Source organism: Microcaecilia unicolor, chromosome 3, assembly GCF_901765095.1.
Source record: "Microcaecilia unicolor chromosome 3, aMicUni1.1, whole genome shotgun sequence".
In the NCBI taxonomy this organism is placed as follows: Eukaryota; Metazoa; Chordata; class Amphibia; order Gymnophiona; family Siphonopidae; genus Microcaecilia; species Microcaecilia unicolor.
In genome coordinates, this window is record NC_044033.1 from 512283230 (window position 1) to 512307260 (window position 24031).

The 24031-nt window shown below is 45.5% G+C and overlaps 1 protein-coding gene across 3 annotated transcripts in view; it reads right to left on the reverse strand.

The window, feature by feature from the left end:
* The window catches only part of PNISR (PNN interacting serine and arginine rich protein), a 113311-nt gene that overhangs the window by 83481 nt on the left and 5799 nt on the right, over positions 1-24031 (reverse strand). For 2 of the 3 annotated variants that reach the window (XM_030199150.1, XM_030199148.1), the window contains exon 2: positions 13516-13626. In XM_030199150.1, coding sequence (XP_030055010.1) covers positions 13516-13603 — 88 coding nt within the window. In that variant the 5' untranslated portion in view covers positions 13604-13626. The remainder of the gene's footprint in view (positions 1-13515; positions 13627-24031) is intronic. The other variant, XM_030199149.1, reaches the window with a different exon arrangement.

Here is a 24031-nt window from a genome sequence, read left to right on the forward strand (position 1 = left end):
AGATTTTACTGATTTGGGTAAAGCATTCCAGAGTTGTGTGCCTATAAAAGTGAAGTTGGAGGCATAAATATCAATAATGAAGTGAATATGTTTGTGAAAATCCTGACCAACTGTTTAGGAATCACAAGCAGGCTTTGTACAGGGCCACTCAGTGACTAGAAACATTAGAAGAATTTTTTTGTCCTTGTAAGTCGTTTCAGCAAGGGCACTGTCTGCGATATTAGTCAGCTTTGATGCTGAAAAGGCGTTTGATCCGGTATCCTGGGACTTTTTGTTTGATACCCTTGCTATCTACGGCTTTGAGGGTTGGTTAGTGGCAGCAATTAAGGTATTATATACTAATCCATGGGTGACAGTTCTGGTAAACGGTCTTCTGTCAACTTTTGAGATTTGTCGTGGAACTCAGAACTTTGACCTCCTCTCTTGAACTTTCGTGGCATTGGCCTGGGACATTTCCGCTGTAATGGGCCCATAATTTCTTTACGTATTGCAGGGACCTTCTCACGCCTCGAGTATTCGATCTCTACAGCCTTAACGTGAAAAGGATACTGCATAAAATGGAGTTGCAGCTTGATAAGTGGCGGTGAGAACCAGTCTTATCCACATGGTCATACTGGCCAGATGGCTATATCTGCTTTAAACTCTGCCGATACAGAAGTTGAAAAAAAAGATATATAGCGATTCAATCAGTTGGTTAGCAGATTTTGCTGGGCCAAGAAGAAACCCAAAATGCGTTACCAGCTTTTACTGGGTAATTGGCACAGGGGGGGGGGGGGGGGGGGGAATAATGGATTACCTCATCTACAGCTGTACAATATGGTATGTTTGCTGCGCATTGTCCTCGACTGGTTATACTCTCAAAGTTGTTTCACTCTTCTGAATTTTGAGCGTGAGTACTTTACACTTTACAATCTGATCTCACTGTTGCATGTGGATCATTCATTGATACCTGTTCATTTGAGGTCTTCTGTGCGTTTTTTGGTGAGGGGTCTTTATGGGGATTCGCAAGTTACCGAATTGCTCCCCCTGGGTGGTGACCCTTCCTCCCCCCCCCCCCCCCCCCCCAGGGCTTGACATTAAATCTTTGTATGCTGGAAATGGTTGGGTATTGTTTGGAAAATGTTCTGGATGCCGGGGGGGTGGGGGGCTTAAGTACTTGGTAGTATATAAAGGCCAGGAGAGTGTAAAATGGGGAATGTCTTTGCTTATTGTCAGCTTAAGCACTATGTTCAATCATTTTGTGTAGAATTGCTGCATAGGGGCACTGGAGCGCGGATACACGACTTTTTTTTTACACTATATCAGAACACTCCACTTCTATATCAGGAGATCATAAAGCGCTGTGGAATTTGGAGGGGCCTAGAGACTTGGAGGTTGTTCGACATCGCTGGGAACACGATACGGGGTTGCATTTGGAATCATGGGATAAGCTTTCATCAATTCAGGGCATCCCAAGGCTTACAAGTAATGTAATTTATAGAGAATATTATTTTCGTGTCTTGCATAAAGCCTATTTAATCCAAGTTCAGGTGGTCCGAGCGAGGGGCTTACCCTCTGCTTTGTGTCCCAAATGTAACACACTAAACAATACTTTCTATCATGCCTTTTGGGGGATGCGACAAGGTCCAGCAGTTTTGGGAGCACATAATTAGGTACCATATTGTTACTGTACTATCCTGGGCTGGTGAGGGGAACCATGGCAACGTCAACGCTGTTGCTTTGGGAAAGCTTTTTTGTTGGCACGAAAGTGCATTTTGCTATCCTGGGTATCAGACATACCGCCGGCATACTGGCATTGGTGCAATCAATTACACCAATTGCTTACTTGGGAGGCACGAGGTTCTCCCAAACGGAAAGCTCATTTTTTTGAAGCTCTGGGACCCTCTGCTTTCTTTGTCTACTAGGGGAAGACGTTTGGTGCTCAAACGGTTGGGATTGTATTGGATTCTCTGATCAACTTCCTGTAATGAGTGGTGACTCTTAATGCTTATTTAATATTGGGTGGGTAATTGGCGGGAGGGGGGTGGATAACTCAACCTTAGTGTTCCCCTTTGGCTGGTGGCCTCGTGGGGTCATAAGAGCACAGGACTCACAGGGATTAGCAGGGGTGACTGGTTATCTTAGTTGGTTTTAACGGGAGGGACTGATTTGAGGGAGGGGCAAGGGGATTTGAGGGGAGGTTTACTTTTTGGTTTGTGCACAGGTTATGGGGGGGGGGGGGGGGGGGGAATAGGTTAGGGAATGCAGTACCCCGTATTCTTTTTCTAAGTATTGTGAATATAACTTTCTGTAATGCAACGACACAGGAAAATATGGGAGAGAGGTTCTAGAAGCCAAATTCAGGCTCTTAGGTAGAAAGCTCAAATCAAGAACCTCTGGGGTAGCATTTTCTGAAATGCTACCCGTTTCACGCGCAGGGCCCAAGGGACAGGCAGAGCTCCGAAGTCTCAATGTGTGGATGAGACGATGGTCAGGGAGGAGGGGTTTAGATTTGTTAGGAACTGGGCAACATTCTGGGGAAGGGGAAGCCTATTCCGAAAGGATGGGTAACCAGGGTGGGACCAGGCTGCTGGCATCGGCATTTAAAAAGGAGATAGAACAGCTTTTAAACTAGAAACGGGGGAAGGCCGACAGTCGCTCAAAAGCGCATGGTTCAGGATAAGGTATCTTTCAAAGATATCACTAAAACAGGGAAGATAGGGTATCCTGATAGTGAGGTTGCGAAAGAGACCGTATTGATCAGGTGTCCTTAAATAGAAATAAAAATCAGACAAAAGATTGCAAATTAATACTGTCAAGTGCTAAGCATGATGTACATAGGAACAACAAACAGTTAGAAATGTCTATATGCAAATGCCAGGAGACTAAGAAATAAGATGGGAGAGTTAGAATGTATTGCACTAAATGAAAAATTAGAAACAATAGGCATCTCTGAGACCTGGTGGAAGGAGGATAACCAGTGGGACACTGTCACACCGGGCTACAAATCATATCGTAGTGATAGGGTGGATCGAATTGGTGGAGGGGTAGCATTGTATATTAAAGGAGAGCCTTGAATCAAATAGATTGAAAATTCTGCAGGAAACAAAACACTTCATGGAATCACTATGGATTGAAATTCCACGTGTAAAGGGGAAAAGGATAGTGATAGGAGTGTACTACCGTCCGCCTGGCCAGGATGAGCAGACGGATGCAGAAATGTTAAAGGAAATTAGGGACGCAAACAAACTGGGCAACACATTAATAATGGGTGATTTCAATTACCCCGATATTGGCTGGGTAAATGTAACGTCGGGGCACGCTAGGGAGGTAAAATTCCTTGATGAAATCAAGGACTGCTTTATGGAGCAGCTGGTACAGGAGCTGACAAGAAAAGGAAAATTTCTAGACATAGTCCTTAGTGGAGCGCATGATCTGGTGCCGCACGATAACAGTGATCATAATATGATCGGATTTGATATTAGCTTTGAAGTATACATAGGAAATCAAATACGTTAGCATTTAACTTTAAAAAAGGAGAGTGATAAAATGAGAATGGTGAAAACAAAATTTAGAGGAGTGGCTGCGAGGGTCAAAAATGCTGTTCAAAAACACCATCCTGGAAGCCCAGGCCAAATATATTCTGCATATTAAAAAAGGAGTGGAATGGAACGGGTCGATGTGGAGTGTCTGTTTACGCTTTCCAAAAATACTAGGACAAGGGGGCATGCGATGAAGCTGCAGTGTGGTAAATTTAAAACGAATCGGAGGACATTTTTCTTCACTCAACGCGTAGTTAAACTCTGGAATTCGCTGCTGGAAAAGGTGGTTAAGACGGTTAACTTAGCGGACTTCAAAAAAGGGTTGGATGGCTTCTTGGAGGAAAAAGCCATAGAATGTTATAAATGGCTCTTTCCTTTTGAACCAGCTTCAGTATCAGTGAAAACATTTATCAAGTTAAGACTATTATGGAAGCCATAACTTTCTGGAACTATTCATGTATGCAGATTCTAATACTGCATTCTCTAATCAAGGCTACAACTGGTCTTTCAACTGGGTTGTCATTTCTGCACTACGGAGCTGAGTTTCTGAACCTGAAAATTTAAATGTTGTATTGCTGGGGGGGAAAGATGGTTGGGTTGGGAGGGGTCTTAGGCACAGTTGTGTTTATTGCTCTTTCGCAATGCTTACACTTAAAAGGAATGGTGGCCCTACTCTCTGTCTTGGTATATACGATAAATTCTTTGGAGTGGGCTTCTTTGTTTCTTCCCACTCATGGATGGCTAGGTTTAATATAATTACCTGGAATGTTGGCGGTATCAATTCCCCCCATTAAGTGGAAAAAAACTGTTAACAGCTTTGAGCCATCGGAGGGGGGGGGGAGGAATCACTATGTTGCAAGATTCTTTGGAGTGTGCTCCTTTGATTATTTCTTTCCACTCAAGGATGGCTATGTTTAATTACCTAGAATGCTGGAGGTATCAATAGCCCCCATTAAGCAGAAAAAAACTGTTAACAGCTTTGAGCTGTCGGGGTGGGGGGCAGGAATCACTATGTTGCAGGAGACTCACTTAACTGATCTAGAGAACCAGAAGCTCCACCGAGAGTGTGTGGGACATTGTTATTTTGCCATTGCACCTATCCTTTTACCTCTCTGAGCGACTGTATTGTTTTCCTATCATTAACGGAGTTCATTTCCCCTTTCTTTCTGTTATTTTAGTACTGCTCTGTTCCACCTTGGTGGCTAGAGCGGTCTAGCAAACAAACAAATAAATAATCCATAATGTGCAGGTACATCTATCTTAATTCATACCTTTTGGAGGAACATAACTATCTCCATGATCCCCAAAGACCATTGCATCATACTACATTTTTCCCTTTATGGGACCCCTTTATATTCTGGTGTCCTCATATGCTCCCAACCTCCATGATAAGATTTTGCTTCCCAGTTCTCCTGAAGCCGCTCTTGGATATCCCGCCCTGTCCTTGGGTGATTGGCAGCAATTTTAATGCAGCCGCGGACCCCAGTTTAGATAGGAAGTCCATTTTGCAGCATAGGTCTGGGCTTAACCACTGGGGGGGGGGGGGGGGGGGGGGAGGGGCAGAAGAGATATTATGCCCCAGTTTACATCTTATAGACATTTGAAGAATATTGAACTCAAAGGAGCAAGTTTATAAGCATGTGTCTAGAGCACATCTAGATTACGGAGTCATCAATAGTGCTGCTTCTACCGTTGACATTATCCACGATGGTATCTCAGATCAGGGGTGATACAGGAAATTACAGACTGGTAAAGCCTGACTTCAGTGCTGGCCAAAACAGTGGAAACTATTATAAAGAATAAAATTACAGAACACACAGATAAACAAGGTTTAATGGGACAGTCAGCATGGGCTCAACTAAAAGTCATGCCTCACCAATATGCTTCATTTCTTTGAAGATGTAAACAAACATGTGGATAAAGGTGAGCCAGTTGATGGACTGTATCTGGATTTTCAGAAAGCTTTTGACAAAGATCCTCATGAGAGATTCCTGAGAAAATTAAAAAGTCATGAAATAGGAGGCAATGTCCTTCTGTGGCTTAGGAATTGGTTATTGAACAAAAAACAAGAGGGTACGGTTAAATGGCTATTTTTCTCAATGGAGGAGGGTGAATAGCGGAGTGCCACGAGGATATGTACTGGGACCGGTGCTATTTTAACATATTTATAAATGATTTGGAAACGGAACGATCAGTGAGGTGACTAAACTTGCAGATGACAAAACTATTCAGTCAGGGTTCCGTGAGACCGAGCCCCAAATCTCACCCAGTGGACGCTAAGGAGTGCAACTGGGGGCAGTAGAGTCAAGGTCCGTGCTCAACCAGGTCTGATCCAGAGACCAGATAACCTAGCAGCGGCCAACAGCACAACCTAGCATCTACCTAGGTAACGAAGATATTGGATCTTTCTAGGGAGCACCACCAGCTAATACCAGTGAGGTCACTGGTAAAACTCAGTTCTTTTCTTTACCTTCTTGCCAATCTACTACATTTCTTTGAAGGGGTGAATAAACATGTGGCTAAAAGGTGAGCCAGTCATTACTGTGTATCTGGATTTTCAAAGGCATTTCACAAAGTATCTCACATACAAGTCCACAGGAAATTAGAAAGTAATGGGATAGGAGGTAATGTCCTATTATGGATTAAGAATTGGTTAAAAGATAGAAAAACAGTGGAGTGGAGTAGCCTAATGGTTAGTGCAGCAGACCAAGCTCCCGGGAAACTGGGTTCGATTCCCACTGCTGCTCTTTAATTCTCCATTGCCCCAGGTACAAAAACTTGATTGTGAGCCCACTAGGGACAGAGAAAGTACCTGCATATAATGCGTACAGCACTGTATACATCTAATAGTGCTATAGAAATGATTAGTAGTAAAACAGACAGTAGGGTTAAATGGTCAGTATTCTCAACGGACAAGGGTAGATAGTGGAGTTCCCCAGGGATCTGCACAGGGACCACTGCTTTTTAATATATTTTTAAATAATCTACAAACGGGAACAAGTAGTGCGGTAATTAAATTTGCTGAGAATTGCAGAAATGGGTCTCGACAGGACAGCACCTAGAGTTCAGACACCCGTCTCGCCGATGTAATAGCCACCAAAAAGACTGTCTTTAGTCACATCCTTCTCCGAAGCTCGCCTCAGCAGCTCGAAGGGCGAACACTGAAAAGCCTTTAATACTAGCCCCAGGTTCCAAGCCGGACAAGGGGCCCCCACGGGAGGCCGGAGCCGAAGCACCCCTCTAAGAAACCGTGCAACGTCCAGATGCGCAGCCAGGGAAAGGCCAGCGACCTTCCCCCCAAAACATGCCAAGGCTGCCACTTGAACACGCAGGGAATTATAGGCCAAGCCTTTTTGTATACCATCCTGCAAAAAGTCAAGTATCGGTGAGACAGAAGCCCGCATGGGTGTGATCGCTTTAGAAACACACCAAGCCTCAAACTGGCGCTAGATCCGAGCATAGGCAACGGAAGTGGAACGTTTGCGGGCCTGCAAGAGTGGAGATGACCTTGTTAGAATAGCCCTTGTCTCTCAATTGCGCCCTCTTAATAGCCATGCCGTAAGACCAAAGCGGCAGGGATCCTCCATGGTCACCGGACCCTGCGTCAACAGGTTCGGTACCAGAGGCAAAGGAAAGGGAGCCTCCACCAGCATCCGCCGGAGGTCCGCATACCACAGCCGCCTGGGCCAATCCGAGGCAATGAGGATCACCACTCCTTAATGCAGCCGAATTCGCAGGAGTCGCCCTATAAAGGGCCAAGGAGGGAACACATACAGGAGGCCCGGGGGCCAGGGTTGAGCCAAGGCATCCAACCCCGCCGAGCGAGGATATCTCTGTCTGCTGAAAAAGGACGGGACTTTGGCATTTGCGCTTGAGGCCATAAGATCCGCTACAGGCGTCCCCCACTTGGCAGAGATCTGAAGAAACACTTCGTCTGCCAGTTCTCACTCCACTGGGTCGATTTGATGCCTGCTTAGAAAATCGGCTTGCACGTTGCTCTGACCTGCTATGTGAGCTGCTGACAGAAGCTGCAGATGTAGCTCAGCCCAGTGGTATATCTGAGCGGCCTCTGCTTGACACTGAGTGCTGCCTTGTCGATTTATGTAGGCCACTGCTGTAGTGTTGTCCGACAGAACTCTGACAGCCAGTCTCTCCAGAGTCATGTGAAAGGCCAAAAGAGCCTGGAATATCGCTCTCGGTTCCAAGCAACTGATGGATCACCCCGTTTCTTCGGGTGTCCACAGACCCTGGGAATAGCTTCCCTGGCACCGTGCTCCCCAGCCCTTCAGACTGGCATCCGTTACCACCAGGCACCAATCGGGAAGCGCTAGCGGAATTCCTCACCGCAGCATGCTGTCTGAGAGCCACCACTCCATACTGAGTCGGGCCGCAGGGAGCCACGTGAGTCTGAGTTGATAATCCTGCGACATAGGAATAACTAGTGAGGTAATTAAATTCGCCGATGACACAAAATTATTCAGGGTCGTCAAATCGCAGGAGGAATGTGAACGATTACAGGAGGACCTTGCGAGACTGGGAGAATGGGCGTGCAAGTGGCAGATGAAGTTCAATGTTGACAAGTGCAAAGTGATGCATGTGGGTAAGAGGAACCCGAATTATAGCTACGTCTTGCAAGGTTCCGCGTTAGGAGTTACGGATCAAGAAAGGGATCTGGGTGTCGTCGTCGATGATACGCTGAAACCTTCTGCTCAGTGTGCTGCTGCGGCTAGGAAAGCGAATAGAATGTTGGGTGTTATTAGGAAGGGTATGGAGTCCAGGTGTGCGGATGTTATAATGCCGTTGTATCGCTCCATGGTGCCGACCGCACCTGGAGTATTGTGTTCAGTACTGGTCTCCGTATCTCAAAAAAGATATAGTAGAATTGGAAAAGGTACAGCAAAGGGCGACGAAAATGATAGTGGGGATGGGACGACTTTCCTATGAAGAGAGGCTGAGAAGGCTAGGGCTTTTCAGCTTGGAGAAGAGACGGCTGAGGGGAGATATGATAGAAGTGTATAAAATAATGAGTGGAATGGATCGGGTGGATGTGAAGCGACTGTTCACGCTATCCAAAAATACTAGGACTAGAGGGCATGAGTTGAAGCTACAGTGTGGTAAATTTAAAACGAATCGGAGAAAATTTTTCTTCACCCAACGTGTAATTAGACTCTGGAATTCGTTGCCGGAGAACGTGGTACGGGCGGTTAGCTTGACGGAGTTTAAAAAGGGGTTAGATAGATTCCTAAAGGACAAGTCCATAGACCGCTATTAAATGGACTTGGAAAAATTCCGCATTTTTAGGTATAACTTGTCTGGAATGTTTTTACGTTTGGGGAGCGTGCCAGGTGCCCTTGACCTGGATTGGCCACTGTCGGTGACAGGATGCTGGGCTAGATGGACCTTTGGTCTTTCCCAGTATGGCACTACTTATGTACTTATGTACTATCGTTGAAGCAGGGCAATCTGCAGAGGTCTCAGGTGGCCGTCATCGACCCCAACAGCTGGACAAAGTCCCAAGCTCGCGGGCGAGGCATCCTCAGGAACTGACGGACCTGATTCTGAAGCTTGCACCGCCTTTGGTCGGGTGGCCGTGTCGAACCGGACCCCCAAATATTCTAGAGATTGAGAGGGGGGGGGGGGGGGGGTCAGGTGACTTTTGGGTATATTGACGACCCAGCCCAAAGATTGCAGTACTGAGACCACTCTGGCAGTTACATGACGACTCTCTTCTGCAGAGTCCGCACTGATGAGCCACTCATCGAGGTATGGGTGAACCCGGATACCCTCTTGCCTGAGAAAAGCAGCTACTACTACCATTACCTTGGAAAAGGTTCGGGGAGCTGTGGCAAGGCCAAAAGGCAAGGCCCAAAACTGGAAATGATTTCCCAACACCGCACACCGGAGGAACCGTTGGTGCAGGGGCCATATAGGAATGTGCAAGCAAGCTTCTTTTAGGTCCAGAGACGTGAGGAATCCTCCTGGCTGTACCGCCGCAATGACGGAGCGCAGGCTTTCCATGTGAAAATGCCGCACTCTTAGTGACTCGTTGACTTTCTTTAACTCGAGAATGGGCCGAAAAGACCCGCCTTTTTGCGGCACCACAAAATAAATGGAGTAACGACCGCAGCCGCGTTCGGCAGGAGGCACGGGGATCACCGCTCCCAGGTGCAACAAAGCCTTGCAAGGTCTCCTCTACTGCCACCCGTTTGACAGCAGTGCCGCATCGGGACTCCAAAAACACGTCTCTCACCGGGACAGTAAATTCCAATCTGTAGCCGTCTCTGATCAGGTCCAAAACCCACTGATCTGAGGTAATCTTGACCCATTCCTCGAGAAAGAGGGAAAGGCATCCTCCAACTGCAGGAATTGAGGAGTGTGCCGGCGCACCATCATTGAGAGGGTCGCCCATGAACTCCAGGCCTTGAACCGGCCGCTGTAGAGCGTTTGTCCGAGCGAAAGGAGTTCCTCTGCAGAAAACGGGCACGCGAAGTAAACACAGCAGAATGCCCCAGGCGGTACCTTCTAGCTTCACGGAAGCGAGGTCTGGAAGAGAAGGGAACCGCCTGACCCTTGGAAGAAGGCCGTGGCCTATCCTTGGGTAACCACTGAGGTTTAGCATCCCCCAGGCCCTTGACAATTTTCTCCAACTCCTCACCAAACAGGAGAAGGCCCTGGAAAGGCAACTTCACCAACCTTTGCTTAGAGGCCATGTCAGCCGCCCAATGCCGTAGCCATAGAAGGCGGCGAGCGACCACCGCCACTGACATCTGTTTAGCCGAGGCTCTGACCAGATCATAAAGGGCGTCAGCCAAAAAGGACAAGGCCGACTCCATCCGCAGTGCCACCTCCACAAGGGGCTCCGCTCAATCCCCGGGCTGTTCCACGGCCTGTTGCAACCAAGCGAGGCAGGCTTCAGCAGCATAACAACTGCACACAGACGTTTCATTGCCGATTCCAGCCGTCGGTCCTGCATGTCCTTCAGGGCGACCCCTCTCTCAACTTGGAGGGTAGTCTTCTTCGTCACAGCCGTGACTAGGGGATCTACTTTAGGCACGGCCAAGTGTGCCAAGTGCTCCTCACTAAGAGGGTATAAGTGCCCCATTGCCCTGGCAACTTTCAAAGGCCCCTCGGGGTCAGCCCATTGAGCCGAAATAAGCTCTTGGATGGAGTCATACAAAGGAAAGGCTCGAGCAGGCTTCTTAGTACTTGCCATCCTCGGATTACCAGAGGAGGCCTCGCCAAGCACAGGATCTTCAATAGAGAGGGCCTGCAAGGCGTCAGAAATAAGCGCTGGCAGCTCATCGCGGTGGAAAATCCGAACAGCGGTGGGATCATCTGGATCCAGTGGCAATCCGGCACCTTCCTCTGGCTCCTCAGACCACGAAGGCTTCCAGACCCCTCAGAATCCCCACAGCCCGACCACGGGGTGAAAAAGGGAGGTGCGCCACTCTCTAAAGGGGAATTTACCCTTCTACGCTTGTCCTTTGGCCAACTGTCTGGGGGAAAAAATGCCTGATGGCAATCCCGGGCCAGCCTCCACCGGAGGGGAACCAGGTAGCAACGCAGAGTCAGACACCTGCGGCAAAGCCCTCTTTAACATGAACGCTTTATGTAAAAGCAACACAAACTCAAGGGAGAAAGGCTCACCCTGGTCTCCCGGTTCCAATCCGGGGCAAGCAGCTCCTCTGGTAGCCTCCGAGACTCCCCTCTGGCCTCAGACCCCTCCACTCCTGCGGGGGTTGGACCATGCGGCGCCTCCAAGATGGCGCCCGCTGCCAGCTCCACCGAGCGGGGAGAGACATCGCTTGCCATGCTCGAGCACGATTTACAGAGCCCTGCTGCTGATCTGCGCTTGCCACACCGTGAATAGCGCTTAACAACCTCCGCAGCCATCGTCGAAAACGGCAGAAAATTTCAAAATGGCAGATTCGCGCCAAAAACGCCCACTCGTGGGCCCTCCCCAGAGGAGCTACAAGACGCTCTTACCTCAACAGACCGAGTCCCAGAGCTCCGGTCACACTGCACAGACAGAAGATAGCCTCAGAATCACAGCGCTAACAAGCGTGTCGCATTTTTATTTTTTTAACGCTGTGAGGAAAGTTAGAGGCAACAGCTACAGAGGCACTCCGGAGGTCCAGAAGAGTGGGAAAGGCAGGGAAAGGACGAATCAATGTGCCTGCATCCAGATAGGGGGAAGGGTAAGGCAGGGAAACGGCTAACCTATGTGCCTTTAAAGTGGAGCTGCAATAGCCACAACACCCCTGCTACAACTGGCAAAAGCACAGGAGCCACCCAGGCAGATTCTTGAAGGAGCTGAATAAGCTGCGTCCAACCCTGCTGGGAGAGGCAGATGGAGCTAGCCGTCCTAGAGGCACTATGGTTTTCAGTGTTCTCTATCTCCCCCTGCTGATAGGTGGACACAACCCATTCGTAATAGATTCATCTGCAGCTGATGACAAGGAAAAAGGGGATAAGACGACTTCCCTATGAGGAAAGGCTAAAGAGATTACGGCTCTTCAGATTGGGGAAGAGGTCAATAAAATACTGAGTAGAGTGGAACGGGTAGTTGTAAATCGCTTGTTTACTCTATCCAAAAAAATAGAAGGGGGCACGAAATGAAGCTACTAAGTAGTAAATTTAAAACCAAATCAGAGAAAGTATTTTTTCACTTGATGAGGGAACATATGATTGAGGTCTACAAAATCCAGACTGGTGTAGAACGAGTAAAAGCAAATCAATTTTTTAGTCATTCCAAAAGTACAGAGACTAGGGGACACTCGAGGAAGTTACATAGAAATACGTTTAAAACAAATAGGAGGAAATTTTTCATTCAATGAGTAGTTAAGCTCTGGAACTCTTTGCTGGAGATGGTAACAAAGGTTAGCATATCTGGGTTTAAAAAAAGGTTTGGACAAATTCCTGGAGGAAAAGTCCATAGTCTGCTATTGAGACAGACATGGGAAACAACTGCTTGCCCTAAGATTTGTAGTATGGAGTGTTGCCACAATTTGGGTTTCTGTCAGGATCTTGTACTTTTTCTCTGTTTGTTGTATTGTCATTCTATTGTTCCAATCATATTGGTTCTAGTATCTGGTTTCAGCTTTCCTGTTTTCACTTAACTCTCCTGCCAGGGTCTCCTGTCCATTGAAATGTCTTCTGTTTCCATCGTCTATTTCTCTTCTCTATGTCCCTGTCTTTCCAAATGTCCAGCTTCTTCCCCTCTCCCATCTAGCATTGGCCCATCTCTCTTTCATCCTCTCCCCTAGCTAGCATTGGCTCATATCTCTCTTTCAGCCCATCTAGCATCAAGCTGCTCTCTTCCAGCCATTCAGCAATGCCTCCCCCTCCATCCCACTCACCTTCTTGCAGTCTTCCTCGGTCAGCAGTAGTGTTAGCGGTAAAATCAATGTGAAGACACATGGGATCATTTCACCGCATACACCACTGCCAGCTCTTCCAGTCATACCCTCTGATAAAGGAAGTTACATTGTGGGGGGAGGGGGAAGAGGCAGCAGCTTGCACAGGGAAATGGTCCAACATGTCTTCACATTGTTTCTGCTGCTGTCACTGACCTATGAAGGCAATGGGAGAGAGGGGAAGTTCACAGTTTGGGCTCCTCTCCAAGCCTCTTGTGATGACAAACTACAGGAGGAAGGAAGAGAGTGTGACCAGCAGTGGCAGAAAACCAGCACTGGCAGAAAACCAGCACTTACACTGGCCTGTTTTCCATCTTGCCAGGCACCACATACCCCTTGCTGATGTCTCATGTAGCCCAGTACATGTTGGGAACCTATGACAAAGTACTAATCACCTAACTACTTTACTGGTTATTCTGTTACTAATTTTATTTTTGTTAAGCCAAAATAGTATTGCATTTTGGCTTTCCAAAAAAAAAAAAAAAAAAAGGGTTTTATAACACACTATGCTATTTACTAGGATTCCAAACTAGCTTCATAAAATTTGTCCAGAAATGTACTGTTAATTATATACTTACTTGGATCTTGTTGGTGCTGGAATGACTGCATCCACTGCTGCTGGTTTAAAGGCCATTGCTGCCAAGGCTGTCCACCTTGATCCCACATCTCGCCTTCAGTCTCAGAACCTACTTTATATTTGACCAGAAATTACTATTAATTTTTGAACTACACAATTCCTGTAAGGTAGAAGAACATGTTTCTGAATTTATCATACAACTGCCCTTCAACTGCAGTTTTTCTATTTGTAAGCTGAACAGGGATGCATCTTGGTTAAGTGTTAAAAGACCGAATGGAGGATTTGCTTCAGCACAGTTTTCCAGTTTTTTGCCCATAAAAGTTAATAGGCTTGAGATTGAGACAGCACCCTAAACGTTTGAAGAATAAAGTTCTCCTCAGCCATTACATGCTGAGCATAACTTTGTTTTGAAGGGAAAGGGAGGCAGTTTAGCAATATTAAAACTTCTCTAACTTGTCTAATGTACACTGCTTTGAAGTTCTGTAACATGATCACTGTAGGCTTATTTACCATCTAGACAAATGGCAAGAACAATATCATTCTATTAATGAGGCACAGGGCTCCCAACTACCAATATTTACTCATTTCACTTCAAGACTACAAGCTTTCTTCCTAGATAGATCAAGATATAATTCACACACCATTTCACTGTGGGCATAAATATCTGCCTGGCAAACTGTACAAGTACTTTTAAAACCTAAGGGCCAATTCAACTGTTGCCTAGGGAACCAGTGATAGTGGTGCGCATGCCATGCAGGACACCTAGGTTTGATTCCTGGGAAGGGATTCTGCTCTGCAGGCAGTAATGTTAGGAATGCCAGAGTGAGCATTCATAATCACTGGTAAAAAGGAGTTTCAATAATTCTCAACAGCAAATACCTAAAGGCCAGACTTACGGTCCACATTAGCTGGGATCCAAAATGAACTGTAATTTATGACCCCTGGCTACGGCCTGTTGCTATGATGGCTTGGCCACATTGAGATGGGGATAGAAACACAGGGCAAAATACCTGGATATGTGCAAACGAAGGTTAGGATCCCAAAAGATGTCAGACTGAGTTAGAAGCTCAAATGAGAAGGAAAACTGCCAGGCGAAACAAACAAAGGAAACAGTTCCAAAGTTTTGCCTGCTAGCATCCTTACATTTGTGGAAAATGGGTGCTAACAAAATATCAGGTTAATCAATCCAATTGATTTTTTTTTCAGTCTTTTCCAGTGTGTATGTGTGTATATATATATATATATATACAGTGGGGGAAATAAGTATTTGATCCCTTGCTGATTTTGTAAGTTTGCCCACTGACAAAGACATGAGCAGCCCATAATTGAAGGGTAGGTTATTGGTAACAGTGAGAGATAGCACATCACAAATTAAATCCGGAAAATCACATTGTGGAAAGTATATGAATTTATTTGCATTCTGCAGAGGGAAATAAGTATTTGATCCCCCACCAACCAGTAAGAGATCTGGCCCCTACAGACCAGGTAGATGCTCCAAATCAACTCGTTACCTGCATGACAGACAGCTGTCGGCAATGGTCACCTGTATGAAAGACACCTGTCCACAGACTCAGTGAATCAGTCAGACTCTAACCTCTACAAAATGGCCAAGAGCAAGGAGCTGTCTAAGGATGTCAGGGACAAGATCATACACCTGCACAAGGCTGGAATGGGCTACAAAACCATCAGTAAGACGCTGGGCGAGAAGGAGACAACTGTTGGTGCCATAGTAAGAAAATGGAAGAAGTACAAAATGACTGTCAATCGACAAAGATCTGGGGCTCCACGCAAAATCTCACCTCGTGGGGTATCCTTGATCATGAGGAAGGTTAGAAATCAGCCTACAACTACAAGGGGGGAACTTGTCAATGATCTCAAGGCAGCTGGGACCACTGTCACCACGAAAACCATTGGTAACACATTACGACATAACGGATTGCAATCCTGCAGTGCCCGCAAGGTCCCCCTGCTCCGGAAGGCACATGTGACGGCCCGTCTGAAGTTTGCCAGTGAACACCTGGATGATGCCGAGAGTGATTGGGAGAAGGTGCTGTGGTCAGATGAGACAAAAATTGAGCTCTTTGGCATGAACTCAACTCGCCGTGTTTGGAGGAAGAGAAATGCTGACTATGACCCAAAGAACACCGTCCCCACTGTCAAGCATGGAGGTGGAAATGTTATGTTTTGGGGGTGTTTCTCTGCTAAGGGCACAGGACTACTTCACCGCATCAATGGGAGAATGGATGGGGCCATGTACCGTACAATTCTGAGTGACAACCTCCTTCCCTCCGCCAGGGCCTTAAAAATGGGTCTTGGCTGGGTCTTCCAGCACGACAATGACCCAAAACATACAGCCAAGGCAACAAAGGAGTGGCTCAGGAAGAAGCACATTAGGGTCATGGAGTGGCCTAGCCAGTCACCAGACCTTAATCCCATTGAAAACTTATGGAGGGAGCTGAAGCTGCGAGTTGCCAAGCGACAGCCCAGAACTCTTAATGATTTAGAGATGATCTGCAAAGAGGAGTGGACCAAAATTCCTCCTGACATGTGTGCAAACCTCATCATCAACTACAGAAGACGTCTGACCGCTGTGCTTGCCAACAAGGGTTTTGCCACCAAGTATTAGGTCTTGTTTGCCAGAGGGATTAAATACTTATTTCCCTCTGCAGAATGCAAATAAATTCATATACTTTCCACAATGTGATTTTCCGGATTTAATTTGTGATGTGCTATCTCTCACTGTTACCAATAACCTACCCTTCAATTATGGGCTGCTCATGTCTGTCAGTGGGCAAACTTACAAAATCAGCAAGGGATCAAATACTTATTTCCCCCACTGTATATATATATATATATATATACACACACACACACACTTTCACACAGAAGACATATCTAGCAGTATGCCTGATACAGGTCACATCAGTAAAGTTAAATTACATAAGGAAGAGACATAGCTGAACATAATTGTCAATCAGCTAGGAAACAAGAAACAGAAAACATGAAGCAGTTTGCAACTAGGTGTTTATACAAAAGTTAACAACAATTCCACCAATAAGGTGGCTGTTGATTCTTCACTAGTCTGCCACTCTGCATGGCACAGGTTTCAAACTAATACAACAGCAGTAAGGAAAGTTATAACCAAAGTGCTGGTTTATCATGCTAGCTCTTCTATAGGAACAGAAAATGTTTTAACATGTAATCTAACAATTCTCAACAAACACAAACATGCCAATTTTTAGAGAAAAGCATTTTATTTTTCTAAGCATTCTTCTTTCAATAATGCATCCCCCCCCCCCCCCCCAACCTTTATTTTAAGTGTATGGATGTTTGTTCTATTTTATTACCAATTTGTTTTGGGTTTCATGTTATCATTCATCTCTCTCACCCTGCCAAAGGTGTATCTTTTCCCATAAAACAAACCACACTGTATATCAGACTTCCACATTGGTTTCCATATAAGAAAATCTTCAATGGAGGGAAAAAGACCTCTAGCACCGCAGTACTATGACTGCAAATGCAGTTCAATAAAATTTAAGCGGCATCATTTTAACCAAAGGTCAGGAAAAAAAAATGTATAGTATTTAAAATGCATTACTTTGAAAATATTAAGCAAAATTCATTAAACACAATTTAATGATTCATTAACGATGGAGCTGCAGGAAGCCAAATTCCACTGTAAGGCAAAAGAAAGGTTTCTGGACATCTGGGAAGATTATATACTGACCCTGTCCTCTAGGGCATAGAGCCAGATTTTGAATGAATTGGGGGAGGTAAACCGGGACCTGAAGCATACGTATATATCCTTCTAGCTGCTTTTACATCAATTGGACTGTGGTGCTGGAGTATAATCTGAAGTCATCTAGGGTTGTTGATGTATTATTTTATATACACAGTATGTTGCAAATGTGACTAATTTGTTGGAACTGTATGTTTGGTCTTACAACAAAGATATTAATGTAATGGATGGTGGGGGGGGGGGGGGGGGGGTCATAAGAATCGAGGTCTCTCATGGTCAACATTGCTGTTTCATTTGGGTACAAAGAGTTGTGATGGAAGAGGGGCTGAATGGGTGGGGGGTTGTTTTTGATTGTTAGCTAAGAACTAAATGAAAACGACAACCAGTAATGTATTGAACCGTTTATTGTTTCATGTTCAGGTCATTAATAAAATGTTTTCAAGTAAGCAAACCTCACTTAGGTTCCAAGAATCACACACAAAGTTGAAAAACATCTTTCAGGGATCCCAAGTTTCAACCTGTTCCATTAAATTTTCAGAGTTATTTTGCATAATTCTATCCAACTTCCATTGGGTTGGAAAGAATAAGAAACCAGCAATTAACAGCACTTCTTGAATATGATGATTGACCAAAAAAGGCCAACTATACCAATAGATTTGCCTCCCCCCCCCCCCCCCCCCCGGGATGTTTTATGACATTTCTACAAGAATTTCATAAGCCATGCTATGCATGGCTCTCACTTTAACCCCTCTGGATGTAAATGCGGCTGCAACAAATATTCTTATTCAATTTGATTCGGCCCCAAATACATTATTCATGTTCGGCCGAATAGTGATTTAAATTCAAATACAAATAATCCGGGGTTCTACTGTGCTAAATCCAATGAAATAAACACTCTCTGATTTCACATTGCTTCTTTTATTATTTTATGTTAACGCTCAATGTCCAGTATTTGTTTTTGGCCAAATTATATATTTCATTATTCATATTTGGCTGAATAGTAAAATATGCTATTCGGTACAGCTCTAATTTGTAATGTGTGTTGATATGTGCATGCTTGCATGTATGTATGTATGATCAGGAGAGGTGCAGAGAGAGGAGGGGAGGGCAGTTTGAAGGATACAATACGTTGATCACTATTACAGTGAACGTATACTGTGGCTGCTGGAACTACTGCTCCCATATTGAGGCATTTTGGGGAGGGGATTTTGTCCATTTATTTGTTTAGCTCATGCCTTTCCAGTGGTAGTTCAAGGTGAGTTATATTAAGATACAGCAGGTATTTCCTGTCCCCCGAAGAACTTACAATCTGTTTGTACTTGAGGAAATGGAAGGTTAAGTGGCTTGCACAAGGCCACAAGAAGTGACAGTGGGATTACTGATCACAAACACCGGTCCTGCATATCTTTCAAGGTGACCCCTCCCGCCACAGGGAGAGTAGTCTTCTTAGTAACCGCAGTCACCAGCGAGTCCACCATTAGGCAGCCCAAAAAGAGACAAATGAGACTCTCCAACTGGGTAAAGGTGAGACATTGCTCTAGCTACTTTCAAAGCGCCATCCGGCTCAGACCACACTGAGCCAAAATAAGCTTTTGGATGGAGTCATGCACCGGGAAAGCCCAAGACGGCTTTCTAGTACTGGCCATCTTAGGATTAAAGGAAGAAGCCGTAGCCACCTCAGGATCTTCAATACTGAGAGCTTGCAACACATCAGAAATGAGACGGGAGCTTGTCGCGGTGGAAAATACGGACCGCCTTAGGGTCATCTAATTCTTGTGGCAAAATACTACCTTACTCCAGATCTTCAATCCGCGAGGGCCTACCAGACCACCTCAGACTCCCCAAAAACAGAATGGGGAGGAGAATGAGGCAGCAGGGAGGCTACATCAGACAGGTAAGAAACCCACCTGCGCTTAGCATCAATAGTGAGCGCGGGGGGAAAAGACAGCAAGTAGCCAGCAGAAGCTGGGGCCTAAGAATCTGAAGGATCCCCAGCCTGCAAAGATGTGTCAGAGGGCTCAGGCAGAGCTCTCTTGAAAAGAAAAGCCCGATGAAATAATAAAACAAATCAGAGGAGAAAAACTCACCCTGACCATCTGCCCCTGCACCCAAGGAAACAAAGGCATGAGCGTCCCTTGGAATATTGGGAGTCACCCCAGGCGCCCCCCCTGCACTCACCATCATCTGCCACAGTAAGGTGCGAGCCACCAGGCGATTCCAAGACGGCGCCCGCGCCGAAATCAGCAGGGCAGGAAGAGTCTCTGCCAGACCCGACCGCCACATTACCTGGACACGAAGCATCAAGGCAATTCACGCTGCGTAGTCCCGCCACGGTCCTGCGTTTGCCGTAGCAGGAGCAGCGTTTTACTGCTTCAGCCGCCATCGCCCTACTAGCAAAAACAAAATGGTGGCGACGCACCAAAAAAAAAAATCCTTACCCCGCTCGGAAGCACTGACTGCGGGAACCCCTCCCAGGAGGAGCCGAGCACCACGCTCCACACAAACACCCAGAAGGAGCTCGGGTCAGGCTGCAGCGTCTCACCAGACAGGAAGAGAGCCTCAGAAAAGCTGCTTTGCTTTTTTTTTTTTTTGGGGGGGGGGGGGGGGTTCAAACTGTAAGGAAAGTTGGAGGCAGGCAGCAAACAGACCAGAAGCTGGGAGGATGGGAGAAATGGAGTAAGGCAGGAACCTGGAAAGCAAGTATGCCCTCAAAGTGGGCACCACTAGCTTCACACCCCCTGCTCAACTGGCCAAAGCGCAGGAGTCTCCTAAAGACAGAAATCCAGGAGCTGGAAGGAATCAGCCCACCACCTGCTGGAGATAGAGATATACTGAAGATGGAAGGGGCTGGACATCCAGGGTCACTGTCTTCTTTCAGTGTTCTCTATCTCCACCTGCTGGTAGGCTGATACAATCTATCAGTTCCTGGATTCATCTGCTGTTGCTGATAAGGAATGAGTAGTTTGCAGGGAGCAGATTTTGGGGACCTCCGTTTGCAAGGCAGAAGGGTAGCTTTTGGGTATAGGGCAATTTGTGGGTAGTAAGGCAGCTGGGGGTTTGGGGTTTTAGAAGAGTAGGGAATTCTACCTTTTAAACTGTCTTGCCTGGTTCTCTAACTGCTACATTTCACTTTCAATTTCTATGTGCTACAGAAGTTAAAACTCTTTTTCCCAATGGAGTCTTCTAATGGTGACGTAACTAGGTTCGCTCTCCTGGCTTCTTTTTCTTCAGAGCTACACAAAGTTACTGTTTTGAAAAATTACTTTAGAAAAAAAAGATTTCCTGTTTTTTGTTGTTGGGTTTTTTGTTTTTTTTTGGGGGGGGGGGGTGGGGGGGGATGCCGGCTTTTCCTGATGTTTCTAGCATCACTCAGGTAGGTGAGGCAGAAAATTTCTTCAGTTCAAGCGAAGGGTATTAGCACTTAGTGGTACTTTTTTCTGAAATTTCCTTCTAATTACTGTATCGGATTTTAAATATGTGGGGGTTTTTTGCGCAGGAACAGTTGGAAAGATTGATATTAGATAGGGAAGTTAAACAGAGTCATTCTGGGTGGTAAATTTAGTAATAGTTTATTCGTACTGTAGGTGGAGATTACTTAGTTCTGACTTTTATAATTGATTTCTTCTCTCTCTCTCTCCTTGTCCAATGATATAGACTGGAACATTTTATTTGGAAGCACTTGTTTATTTATAAACTAAAAAAAAAAAGGGAATGCACTGGGCCATTTTTTGTTTGTTTGGGGGGGGGGGGGGGGTTGGGTGCTTATTGTTCTGGAACCACTAACCTAATTTGGCTCACTTTCAACCTCATTGTGTTTTTTTACAGGTTTCTCCCTTACACAAGCTTCAATCCATTATATTACTTTTTCAGTTAGTTTGCCCCCAAACATTTCTTACCCCTTTTGTATAATTTTAAGTTCCTCTGGATTGGAAAGAATAAAAATAGGAAACTTGCAATTAATATCACTTCTTGAATATGGCACTGGACTGAAAACAAATCAAAAGGCCACACATTCTGCTTTATTTCTTTGACATTACTTAGAACTCTAAATTAAAAAAAGATGTCTCTGCTATTTAAAGAAATGCACATCCAATCACATGAATAATTTCACCAATCCAGATTCAGTATTCATCAGTGATAATGTTTTCACAAAAACTAATGCCATTCAAGTAAGGCATTCAGACCATCTGGATGTACTTAGCATAAGGTAAAATATAATCACACCCATTAATTTTCTTTCCTTTAGTCTAGCCACATCATTCTGAACAAGTGGGTTGTGTTCCCTTTCCTACCAGCAGATGGAGGTAAACAGTTGAAGCTTCCAGTGACATCACTGGAATGTAGGTTGGTGCTCTGATGGAACTTCCTGTATGCCACTGCCAAAGCAGCATAAGGTGCTGTGAGCCACCCCAAAGCCCCATCTGCCACTGAAGCATAATCAAAATAAATAATTAACTTATAACTAAATTATATAAACAGTGAAAGCAGAGCAGAGAGCCCAGGGAGCCCCCAGGCTGCAATCTTCTAGGGAAGGTCTCAAAATGGTGTAGTTGACTAAAACAAAGGAAATTAACAGGTATGACAATTTCACCTTCCTTAGCATCCCAGCCACACTAGTTTGGACAAGTGGGATGTACCTAAGCAGAATCTCACTGTAAGGGGCAACACAAGACCCTCCTGCTCACTGTCCTGCCAAAGGCCTAGCAGCCATTGAGTCCGTAGTGCTTCACAAAAGAGTGAAGAGATGGCCAAAGTCACTACTTGCGAATATCTTCAGAAGACACTGTGCATGGTTTTGTCCATGAGACCATCTGCGCTCAAGTAAAATGCATCTCAAGGCCCTTCAGAACTGGACTGATTTGTTCTGAAAAATGTACACTACCTCAATAGCTACTTTGATCTAGCATGCTATAATAGCCTCTTTAGAGGCTGCTAGACTCTTGCGCGACCCATGGAACAGTACAAACAAGTGGTCGGAGAAGCTACCTCATTAGTTTCCTGCAAATAGAAGATTAATACCCTCCACACATCCAGCCTGTGAAACATTCTGGACTGAGCGTCCATAGCCCTGTTCCTCAAACAGTATAACAGCAACCTCCTAATTAACATGGAACGGCGAAATCACCATCAGCAGAAAGTATGGGTCCTGACAAGACAGAGCTGCAACTCAGACTCCACAAACTGATGGGATGGCAACCAGAAACATCGACTTCACTGTCAGGTTTTCAGGAAGGCTGCACTCAATGCCTCAAAAGGTGACCCCAGCAAGAACATTTAGCAAAAGGTTCAAATCCCACAAGGCAGAGATGGAAGGACAGGGAGGAACAGTTGCAACCCTGGCTCCTCCAGGCGTGGACTGTTCCTAGTGAAGGAGCTTTGTTTCCATGATAGACAGGGGAATAAAACTCTGCTAGACAGACTGTGTGTGTATTTTCTATGCCTCCCAGCACTGCAGGCAGCCCCAGGGAAGCCCATTGGGGCTGAGAAGGGGAAGACTGGAGAAAGGATGGGAACTCCCAGCCCCCACAGGTAAGGGCCCCACAGAAACTAGCCTGATGCGTCAACAAGCTGGCTTGGGGCTAAAAAGTCAAAAACTCTGTGCTCTGCTGCAACAGTGTCCTTAGACTGAGTCCCAGGAGTGAGGCCTTTCAACACAACCACAGAATGCAGGCTTTAACCTCCACACCAAGGAAGCTAGGACTGGGGCCTGCTGCACCAGCCTGAACATCCTCACCAGCTGCTGAAGGCAGAGAAAAAACAAAAGGGCACAGTGTATGCACTGGTGATATCACTGGAAAATTCAGTTATCTACCTCTATCTGCTGGCAGGAAGGGGGAAACAACTTACTTGTTCATACTAGTGTGGCAAGAATGATGAGGATGGAGTTCTTATGATTCAAAGTAGTTCTGAAAACTGATAATGAAGCCCAGACTCTGAAAGAGATACATTTAGGCATATTTTCAAAGCACTTAGCCTTCCAAAGTTCCATAGAAGTTATCATGAAGGTATATGAAGGTTAGATGACCTTGCTTGTAGAGAGGGAAAGCTACCACTACATGACATTTTGTGAACACTAAGAGTCAACAATAGGCTAAATAGAAAGATGGTCTGTCTGAAAGATGACTCTCAGACACTTTCTGCAGTAAGGATGATTAGCATGCGTGTACATGAATCCTTGAAATACAGGATACACAGCTAAACCCTTAAGAACACTCATTTAGAATTTTTCCCCATGAAGAAACCAATTCAAGTCTTTGAAATCCTTAGTGCGTAAGCCTCCATCTTCTTTGGGATGAAAAAATATCTGGAATAGAAACCCTCAATTTATTTCCTGTGGCAGAACTAGCTCTATGGAACTGAACCGAAAGAGAAGGGAAACGTTTTCCACAAGGTTGGCACAAGAGTAGGGAAAGTGATTCCAGGGTAATGGCCAATCTGGGGGCAAGGTCTATAACTCATCTTGACAGTGCTCATAAGCCACAAACCTTTAGTGATTTGTATATTTTGCAAGGATCTTGGTAGTGAGATCATCATAGTAAAAGGCTGCTTCTTTGACTGAGCAACTGTAGCTTACTTTGGATGAGCCCTCTCAGACTGAGGTTTGAGAAAACCTTACCAAAAACAAATCACCCTTGATGATACGTTGAAACCTTCTGCTCAGTGTGCTGCTGCGGCTAAGAAAGTAAATAGAATGTTAGGTATTATTAGGAAAGGAATGGAAAACAAAAATGAGGACATTATAATGTCTTTTTATCGTTCCGTGGCGTGACCTCACCTT